The sequence below is a fragment of the Brassica oleracea genome, chromosome C2, assembly GCF_000695525.1.
Source record: "Brassica oleracea var. oleracea cultivar TO1000 chromosome C2, BOL, whole genome shotgun sequence".
Classification (NCBI taxonomy): Eukaryota; Viridiplantae; Streptophyta; class Magnoliopsida; order Brassicales; family Brassicaceae; genus Brassica; species Brassica oleracea.
Window position 1 is genome coordinate 36,906,697 of NC_027749.1, and position 11,176 is coordinate 36,917,872.

General features: G+C 31.1%; 1 protein-coding gene across 1 annotated transcript; it reads right to left on the reverse strand.

Annotated features, from left to right (window-relative positions):
* Positions 1-6,295: 6,295 nt before the first annotated feature.
* Positions 6,296-9,916, reverse strand: LOC106327737 (casein kinase I isoform alpha-like). Its single transcript, XM_013765972.1, has 14 exons — positions 9,238-9,916; positions 9,115-9,155; positions 8,971-9,040; positions 8,740-8,888; positions 8,565-8,660; positions 8,413-8,483; positions 8,278-8,339; positions 8,144-8,207; positions 7,931-8,015; positions 7,673-7,799; positions 7,493-7,578; positions 7,337-7,400; positions 6,817-6,965; positions 6,296-6,727 (listed from the first exon to the last, which is right to left on the reverse strand). The coding sequence occupies exons 1-14, from the start codon at positions 9,311-9,313 to the stop codon at positions 6,431-6,433; spliced, it is 1,437 nt and encodes a 478-aa protein (XP_013621426.1). The 5' UTR covers positions 9,314-9,916; the 3' UTR covers positions 6,296-6,430.
* Between the last annotated feature and the right edge of the window lie 1,260 nt (positions 9,917-11,176).

The following is an 11,176-nucleotide window of genomic DNA, read 5'->3' on the forward strand; positions in this document are numbered from 1 at the left end:
GCACAAAGTTGATCAAAAGAAGGCCGACAAGGATCAAGTAAGAAGGCTGTTGGGAACATGTTTATGTGTGTTAAAACCAAAAATTTGAACTAATAGGTTTGATAGGTATTACTAAGAAATAAATTTTTTTTTGTCTAAAATGTGTTAAAATTTTAACAAATTTTTTTTTTTCTAAAACGTGTTAACCTTTTTTTTATTAAAAACAGAATGAAAACGTGTTTTTTTTTTGACGTCAAACGGCCATTCTATTATTCAAGCTTGAGGTGGTTTGGATAACCAGACCGGAATAGAACAACCAATGAATAGTAACTTCCTACGAAAGTTTCTAGCATGTTTAAAAAAGAAAATTACAACAATTTTTAGTATGCCATATCAAAAAATTACATTTATTAGTAATATATGAGGTATATCTTCTAAAAATAAATTCTAAGACGAAAATTAAGATTCTTAAAAACATGCATAATACATAGTAATTCAAAGTACTTTAAAGTAGTTCAAGGTAGTTCACAATAGTACCTAATAGTTCATATTACACATAGCAGTACAAAATAGTTGGTAGTAATTCTTTGACATCTTAATCACATAAGCGTCTACATGGTGACAACATGTCCTTTCAAGATAGTTCAAGGTAGATCTACGTCAATAAAAGTAAATGGAGTATCTCAAGCTTCTCCTTTCTCTTCGTCACATGTTGATTTACTCTATTATATCAGCGATTCACTTGATAATCTTGAAGGTAACTGATTTATACTAGTGACTCTGTCATCTTGTTTTAAACATCTCTTTGTGTTATTAACAAGTGTTCAAACAATTTAAGAAATATTAAAGATATCATGACTAATTTGATATCTAAACACATATATAAAAATATAATTTCAAAATATATAAACAATATCTGCTATAAATATATAATAAGTCGAAAATATAAAGTTCTTAAAAATATGCATAATACATAGTAGTTCAAGGTAGTGTAAAGTAGTTTAAGGTAGTTCTAGTAGTCCTAGTAGTCCACAATACAATATTAAATCTCCACAATTTATATAAAATACTATATAAAATATAATATCAAATCTTCAAATTTATATAAAATACTACATATCCTTCGTTTCATGAAGAATATAATTTTGATATTTTTTACAAATATTAAAAATGATCTAAATGCATTCATGTTCTTAATAAATACATTGTTTAATTAATTTTTTTAAAGAAATGTAACTTTATGAAATCTTTGTGAATAATATTAAAATCAAAATAGATATAACTGAATTTGAATTATAAAATGATATTATATATATAACAATAAAAGAGTCAAAAAATGTTTTTTATAAAACAACGAGAATATTATTCATAAGTTATATAGATTTTTAATTCAATTATAAATATAAAATAGTAAAATATATGAAATATATTATTTTCATTTTGAAGGCTTTTAAGTTTAAACAAAAATAATTTTATATAACTATTTTATTAAAATTTTTTTTATTAAATTATTATTTAAATACATATTTTATGAAATTTGTATTTTTGAAATGTTTTTAAAATAATTTATATAAATAATACTTAAATTAATTGTTGATTACAATATGAAATATCTTATTTTAAATTTGATCAATTTTATATAAATGAGATAAATTTTATTTTAGAAAATTTAGTTTAAATATGTATTTTATAAATTTATTTTTGAAATTAACTGTTGATTAAAATAATATTGAAATAATTTATTTTGTTATTTTAATTTTTATAAAATATTATGTTAAGATAAACAGAAATTGTATATATATATATTAATCATTAATAATTAAAACACAAATTTGAAGAAAAAATTGGAAAAAAAATCTGGTCATACGGATAAATAGGGTGGATTGTAGTATTTTAAAAATATAAAAAATAAGAGAAGTAGTGGTGGATCCTAGTATTTGAAAATAAAACACAAAAAAAAAAATTGTAATAGAAGAAAGTGGGATCTGCAAGTAAGTTGTTATAATAATATAAAAAAGGGGTCTGCGAACTATATTAATGATATAAAAAAAAGAAGGTGGGATCCACAAATTTGATGGAGACTAATATAAAAATAAAGGTTAATAAGGGAAGGGAAAAAAGGAAGGGATAGTTAGAAAATAGGTGGGGTAGTTAGAATGATATTTTTGTAACCGGGGCAAATTAGAGTACTTTCCGATGTGTGCTTAGGGCATGGAACGAGCAGAGCAGAGGACCAGGTGGTGATGAGTAAATATTGAGGTAGAGTCACACGTGTGAGCTTAGAGTCTCACTCTAAAACTCTCCAACCTCTCTCTAATCTCTTTGAACATCAAAACACCAAACTTTAAATACATTTCTCTTTTTTTCTTATGTCTTCACACTAATGTATCTTCCTTTTGCACAGTTTTCATTACATGGTTCTCATCTTTCACTCCTTGAAAGGTAGATCTATAAATTTTGGATATGTATTATTGTGTGTTTTATATATTAGATTCTAAAATGTCATAGATTCAACTTAATGTGACTGTTTCTTTTATTATTTAAGCATAAACTTATATTTTTGAAGTTTCTCTCTGTTTTGAAGCCATTTGAGCGTTTTTGAATTTGCAAGTTTTTCAGATCTGTGACAGACTTTGAAAGACTTCTCAGAAGACTCCCGGAAGACTTCTCGGAATACTATAGGCAAGTCTTCTAATGCATTTTATGCTAGAAGACTTCCCACGAAGTCTTCAAGAGTCTTCTGAAGTCTTCTGCCCAAAGTGGTACAAATTTTGGATATGTATTTTGTGTAAGTTTATATATTAGATTCTAAAAAGTTATAGATTCAACCTAATTTGATTGTTTTATTTATTATTTAAGCATAAAAAAATTATTTTTGAAGCTTTCTCTGTTTTGAAGCCTTTTGAATATTTTTAAATATGCAGGTTTTTCAGATCTGAATTCTTGGAAAACTCTTGGAAGACTTCTTGGGAAATCTTCTAATACATTTTATGCTATAAGTCTTCCCACGAAGTCTTCAGGAAGTCTTCTAAAGTCTTCTACCCAAAGTGATACAAATTTTGGATATGTATTTTGTGTGTTTTATATATTAGATTCTAAAAAGTTATAGATTCAACCTAATGTGATTGTTTTGTTTATTATTTAAGCATAAAAAATTATTTAAGCATAAAAAAATTATTTTTGAAGTTTTCTCTGTTCTGAAGCCATTTGAATGCTTTTTAATATGCAGATTTTTTTTTAGATTGGAGTCAGACTTTGGAAGACTTCTCAGAAGACACTTGGAAGACTCTCAGAAGACTTTTGGAAGACTCCCAGAAGACGCTTGGAAGATTTCTTGGGAAGTCTTCTAATGTATTTTATGCTAGAATCCCGCGAAGTCTTCGGGAAGTCTTCTTTTCAAGGTGGTACAAAGAAATGATGTCAAGTGGAGTCCAAGCGTATCTGTGTTGAGGAATGATATATATCTCCATGTGTAATAGTTTTGTTTATGGTCTGTTTTATGATTTGTATGTGTACTATTTTAGTTGTGAATTCTTTTGTAAACTTGAAGAGATGTTAATCAAAAGAATTTGGTATATATGTTCTTGTTTTTTCCCAAAGTACTTGACATTATTGAAGTTATTGATACAACATACCAGAATTTTTTTTAAACCATTCTATTCACTCATAACAAAACACAACAACACAAAAACTTATTCAAATTTACTAAACTAAGAGAGAAGACTTCACAAGAAAACTTATTCAAATTCACAAAAGATCAAACTTGAATTTTAAGTGAAAGTTGGAAATTTTAAATCTCATGTAAGTTAAAAATTATATCTTATAATCTAAAAAGACACATTAAAGACATTATTGAAGTTATTGATACAACATACCAGAATTTTTTTTAAACCATTCTATTCACTCATAACAAAACACAACAACACAAAAACTTATTCAAATTTACTAAACTAAGAGAGAAGACTTCACAAGAAAACTTATTCAAATTCACAAAAGATCAAACTTGAATTTTAAGTGAAAGTTGGAAATTTTAAATCTCATGTAAGTTAAAAATTATATCTTATAATCTAAAAAGACACATTAAACCACATGACTTGATATTCTTGAAATTACTTAACACTTTTGAAAATTAATAACATACCTTGAAGTTACTTAACACACTTGAAAATCTAACATAGGAGTAGCTAGAAACATTAGTAAACATAAATATTTGAAATCTCATAATTATCAACAAATAAGTTATGAATTTCATCCATGAGCCCCAATATTGACTAATACACATGAGTTAATAAGAAAATATTAAAAAGTTATTTTAATTGTAGAAAAAATGAAAGTTTATTAAACATTGACGTAGAAGACTTCTACGGAAGTCTTTTGAGAGAAAACTTCTCCAAAGAAGTCTTCTATTTAGGTCACTTTTGCAATTGCAAATTTACGAAGAAAGACTTCTTAAGAAGTCTACTCTACAGAAGACATCTTGAAAAGTCTTACTTTGTAAAAATTGGTTTAATTTTGAATTTGAAAATTTCTCGAAAATGCCAGAGAAGATAAATTTTCTCGGATAAACAAGTTAGTTTTGCAATTGACTGGAATTTGTCAGAAACTTGACTTTTTATAGAAGACTTCTCAGGAAGTCTTCTCGGGGAAGATTTCTATAGAAGTCTTCTGAAAGTCTTCTCATGTCGCAAGAAGTTTACTTGGAATACTTTTGCAATTGACTATATTTGATTTTTCCGCTGGAAGACTTCTATATAAGTTTTTTCTCGTAACCAAATGTTTGACCAAAATCTAGAATAAAATTTAACAAGTCTTCTTCGAGAAGACTTCTCATTAATATTAAATGTTTCACTATGATTTTTCAATTGCAAAAGTAACCCACGCAGACTTTTTGCGATAGTGAGAAGACTTCGGGAAAACTTTCAGAAGACTTCTATAGAAATTTTCCCAAGAAGACTTCCCTATAAAAAGTCAAATTTCTGACAAACTTCGGTCAATTGCAAAACTAACCTATTTATCCGAGAAGACTTCTCTAGGATTTTCGTTTTTTTTTTCTTAATAAAGGAAAGTTAGAAGACTTCTAGGGAAGTCTTCTTGATGGAGAAGACATCTACTGAAATCTTCTGAAAGTTTTCCCGAAGTCTTCTGAAATTTTCGTGAACAGATGTGAGAAAAAAAAATGATTTCATACCTTGAGCCTGTGAGATTACTTGTTTTACTTCTCCAAGCATCCAAAACTTCACTATAAAAGCTAATAAGTTGTTAATGACCACAAATCATGAACTTCAATGTCTCTATGAACTTTACAAAGCTTGGAATCAAAATTTTAGCTTTTTTGTTTGAATTTGAAGAGAGAGCGAAAGAGATGTGATTTGTGTGCAAAAGTAATGAGAAAAGAATAGTAAAAATCGAACTTTGGTGCATTAAGAGCTTCAGATTGGTTGTTCATGGTGGTTTGTGTATTGATGACAATGACAATATTGTAAATACTTGGTGAAAATAAGGATGATAAGGTAAAAGAATCATTTGCAAAAAAAAAAATATATATGTAATGACATTTTCGTGAATAAATCAAACTTCTAGGGTGAATAGAAAATAAAAAAGTTTTAAAAAAAAACATAGATTATTTTTGTGTTTGACTTGAAATTTTAGGTCATATTTGAAAAAAGCCCTTTTAATTATTCAATATATTTATTATTTCATAATACGTAAATCAACGCAAATAAATAATAATATGTAAAAGAAATTTGTATATATAATATTCATTTCATGCTTTCAAGGCGCGGATCTTCACTTAATTCTACTTTATTTTAGAAGAAGAAATGGAATGAGACTAGAGATATGTTAATATGAAATTCATTTATGGATTGTTCGTAGCCAACGATAACTTGTATTTATAGGCATGTTTAATTTAATTAAAGACTATAAATATCAAATGTGAATCGATTTTGGTTAGGCTATTCTGTCGAAAGTCTAAAGATTGTTTTGAAATGAAGGCATGATTAATCTCAGTCTCTTAGCAGTGGTTCTTAACTCATGATTTGATATATATTTTTTAACATTTTTTGGCTAAAAAAACTATTATATCTCTTATTTAAGATACGATTTTTAGTTTTTTTTAGTTAAAATCTAAAAAAAATTTAGAACCCTCTGTTAATTAAATCTAAAAATCCGAGTTAAAAGACCGGGACCAATGATAGTCTGAGTTACGCTAAAATATGGTCCCTTTTCAATAAGAGAGATTATCAATCGAAAAAAAAAACAAGGGATATTAGTTTTCTTTTTTTGTATATATAAGCACGTGAAATTAGTGCAGAGCTTAAAACATAAGAAATATATATATTTATCACAGACATCATTTTATTCCTTCAATCAGCAAACCGACAATTTCTCAAAATAAAAAAATCAAAAGTAACCATAAAAATGTCCCCCATTCATTAATCGTAAAAGCCTCTCACTTCCTCTTCCCATTCCCTATCGTGAGTAGCTCAAAGCTCTGGAGCATGCTGTCGCGAGCAGTCCTGGATGGTGCAGCTCGGGTGAAAGAGGACGATGGTCTAGAGGTCGAGTCAGGTACAAGCTGAATCCGTTGAGCGGTTGAGGAACGGCCATTGTTAGGGACAACTCTGGCCGAGCGGTTCTCAGTGAAATCAGCTGAGGAAGTGGCTCGAACGCTTGAGACAATGGCTTTTCTTGAAGAACTTGCGTGTCTGGTTGAAGAAATTGGTCTCTCAACCCTCTCGTAGTTTTGCTGTTTTCAAACAAAAACGAATTATATTGTTACAAGAAAGGATTTCAAGAGCATACGAAAGAAGATTTTCTTGTTTTTAGATGACTCACTGGTGGTGTGTCCTTTGATGATGCTAATACATTATCTGAGGTTCTTGGTCTCGATCGATCAGCCTGCACCGCACCGCTTCCTGAGCCATTTCTTCTAGCATATGCCTCCAAAGCTCCCGAGAATCTGTCGCGGCTGTCTTGTCCAGCAGCTATATATAAAGATAAAAAGCACACACAAATTTGGTTTATTAGGTCTAAGATATCTTCAAACCACCAAACTATGAGAAGAGAAACAACAAGCAATGTCTTCCACCAGGTGACTGTTTCTATTAACAACAGTAATGAATCTATCCCTAGATTTGCGGATGTTCTTAACTATAATAACCTGGAAAAATCTGGCAAAGGATAAAGATTGTTCAACATTATCAAATTGTAGACAATGTTCATTTGTTGCAATTGGTGATACAGCCAAATAACCAAATAGGGAAACTGCTTGATGCGTCGAAGAAGCGGAGAAAGCAACCACGCAAAATTACAAAAGAAGCTAACAGTTACTGCAACGATAGCACAGGAGGATTACCCGAAGGTCTCTCTGGTCTCTCTCCGGATGGCACAGGAGGATTCAGAGCTGGTCTAAGGCTCGACTGTTGTAACACAGAGACAATCGTGAGGACTGGATTATATGCTCTAAGAGGATTTAAAATGATGTAAAACTCAAACTATAGATGTTGCTTACTCTTGGTTTTGAGCTGGAGCTGGAACTAGAGCCGAACTGCGGATATTTCAAGATTGTCCAATCAAATACATAGTCAAACTGATAACCTGCAAATAAGTAACAACAAGTTCTTTAGTTTTTTTTATAAGAAAAAAAATGCACACATCAGAAAAGTAAGAAAAACAGAGACTTTTCCCCAACCTTCTCGGATAAAGAGATCCCTAAAAAGCCTCTTTAGGTATGGATAATCTGGTTTGTCTTCAAACCGCAATGATCGTACATAGAGAAAGTATGATGTGAACTCAGGTGGAAATGATTTACAGAGAACCTGCCAATTAAAATATAGAATGAATCATTTTGGCAAGTAAGGGACTATTCTGCTACCTTTAAGACAACATATTTGGTTAACACAACACAGGTTATCTCAATACAACTGTTAAGGAACAAGGAACTAGTTACCTCAACAGGTGTAAGCCTTTTCTTTTCACTGATCTTGTCATACTTCTGCTTTTTGGTACCAGCACGAAGGCCTTGCCAAGGCAGACTAGCAAGAGAGATCAAGGGCAAGGAGAAACATATATATATATCAAATGGAAGCAAATTAAAAATATAATAAAGATGTAAACATTTATATATATATATATATATATATATATATATATATATGTGTACCTTCCTCGAAGAAAATACATAAGCACGTAGCCAAGAGATTCCAGATCGTCCCTCCTACTTTGCTCTGCACAAGAGACGTCAGTTAAGAATGTCAAGTGTAGACAAATAAGATGGGAAAAGAAAACAAAACACACCAATTCCAAGATGAGTGTTAACACTTGCATATCGAGCTGTTCCGGTCAGATTCTTGTTTTCCCTAGAAAGTAACCACCCTCGATTAGCAATGTAAAAGACGTACAAGGAAGGAACATATCTAATGCAAACTCTACCTGTAGGGAATGTGCTTATGAGTTTGAAGATCTCTATACTTTTTGGCAAGCCCGTAGTCAATGATGTACACCTACACCAAGAACAAAGAGGACATATCATAGAACGGATACAAACATATACCACACAAAAATATCACGATATAACTACTCACCTGGTTTGCTTTGCGTCCAAGACCCATTAAAAAGTTGTCTGGCTTAATATCACGATGAAGAAATCCGCGGACATGCATAAACTCGACTCGATTTAACTGAATAAAGTCAAAAGTACAAACAAGTAATTAAGGCAGTGTGAATATCAGGCAAAAGGAAGAGAATAATCGTACATACCATCTGATCAGCGAGCATTAGAACAGTCTTAAGATTGAACCTCCGACTGCAATAATTAAACAAATCCTCGAGGCTAGGGCCCAGAAGATCAATCACCATGCAGTTGTATTCACCCTCGACACCGTACCATTTTAAATGCGGAATACCAGCTTCAAGAAACACAACAACAACAAGTGAAAAGATGATGAATACAATACAAGTGCTTAAGAATGAAGAGACAAAGAAACTTACTTCCTCCTTGAAGAAGCATATAGAGCTTTGACTCATAATGAAGCTGAGGGTGCCTAGCTCGTGCAGGTTCCTACAAGAAGGAGGCAAGTGATGAAATAATGACAACAGCATCAAAGATAATATGGGCTTGGGTGATCCACTTACAAGCTTGACAGCAACTTCTTCTCCATTTTGCACATTCACTCCTAGAAAACAAAGCAAAGCTGAGAAGAAGAACAAATCCAAAAAGTAAGACGTTATATGTTACAAAGAAGGAAAATTGAATACCTAGAAAGAGTTCACCAAATGATCCACTCCCTAGTTTACGTCCCAGCTTATACTTTCCACCAACAACACGATCCATGCTTTCTCTCCAATCAAAAGTAGCCTTCTTTCTTCGATCTATTTGACCCTAATTCACCTCGAATCGAACCCTTAAAGCTGATTATGTCTCCTCAGATCTCTAGCCCCGAGAAAACCCAAGTAGACCCAAATCTTCGATCGTGTTCCCTAGCTTGATCCAATCAATGATTTACCCAGATCGAATCGTTGAATCGATCAGAAATTTTTGACCCAAATCGATTTGCGAAATTGACCAAGTAATATCTAATCGATTATGCTATTAAAAAAAAAAAACAAACTAAAAGTTACCCATCATTATCAACGAAAAACGAAACGGAAGAAAACAAAAAAGGGTCTTCTGATTCGATTATCGTCTGATTGCTATGAGAAAACTTGATTCAGTATCTTTTCAAACCAAAAAAAAATAAAATAAGATCTGAACTTTCTGGGGAAGATAACCAAGTAGAGACGAAACCAAACGTTACAAGAAAAATGAGAGAAATCTGATGAGACGGCCGGATACAGAGTTTTCCTCCCTTATCCCTAATTTGTTTACTCTTTTTTTTTTCTTTTTCTTTTTTTGCTAGTTGGATTAGAATGTTCTGTATCCTCTAAATATAAAATACTAATGTTCTGTAGCATCTACTTAATTATTAACTGTTAAATTTCCTTTATTAACTGTTAAATTTCCTGATTCTCCCTGGAAATGTCATTTTTGCTAGGTTTCTTTCCGATGAAAACAAAGGTTCTTTTCCATATAATTTTATATTAGTAATTTTTTTTTTTTGATCAAAATATTAGTAAATTTATAATATAGAATTAATCATATGTTGATTTCTCAAATTCTCCAATAATAATGTTATCAACAAGGATTTTGTATAAGACCTTTTCTTCAAGAACAGTGTCAACAACATATAATGAAATACATTTTCTACGAAGACAGCTACGATTCTACATTAAAATATTCAGCCACCAAACTAGTTTTTTCAGTGTTTTACATACTGGACCGGCTAGCGAACAGTATTTGATCAGATTCGATTGGATTAAACTAAATTTAATGATATTTTGTAATTATTATACATATTTTTACAAATTAGATCATATCAAATAAAATATTTAAATAGCTATAATGTTTAGAAAAACTTAAAATAACAATTAATATGTAACAAAAATAATAAAATAATTTAATAGCTCAAATCTAAAATCAATATGAAAAGCACTTTTAAACTTTATTCCTAAAGATGTCACACAGGTTAGTATGTTCTGTCCCGTTCTGTACCGCCGCAGACTCTTTATCTCGCCGGTCAAGGCGGGCCTGTCTCGTGCGGGCTCTTTATCTCACGGGTCAAGGCGGGTCTGTCTCGCGCAGACTGCGGTCTCCAAAAGGTCGGCCCAATCCCGTACCGCCCAAGTGCACAGTCCTTTACAAGCCGTCCCGCAGGCTGATCGTGAAAGGAGTGCAGCAGGACGTTTCTCGACGCTGCAAGCTGCTCCACTACATACCTAAGTGCACATAATGAGGATACATGAACACATGAAGCATCTACTATTCGAGCTGAACAAAATTTTATACATAATGTTCTTGTTCTTGAAGTTTTTTTTTTTTTTGAAGTTCATGAAGTCTGTCTATTTTTTCTATTACAAGTGCTTGTATTATATGAGATGATATATATACATATATATATATATATAGTCATAACCAAACTTGAATTGCATGCAGAAGATGAAAAGCTAAGTCTCAACCAAAGTAAATTTTAGAAAAACACCAAATAGTCCAAATCATAGTACTCAAAACAAAACCAAACAACTTAAACAAGAAATCTCAAATTGTAATTGAAACAAAACACCAAATCAAGATAATATTTCAAACTTGCTCATCTACTCA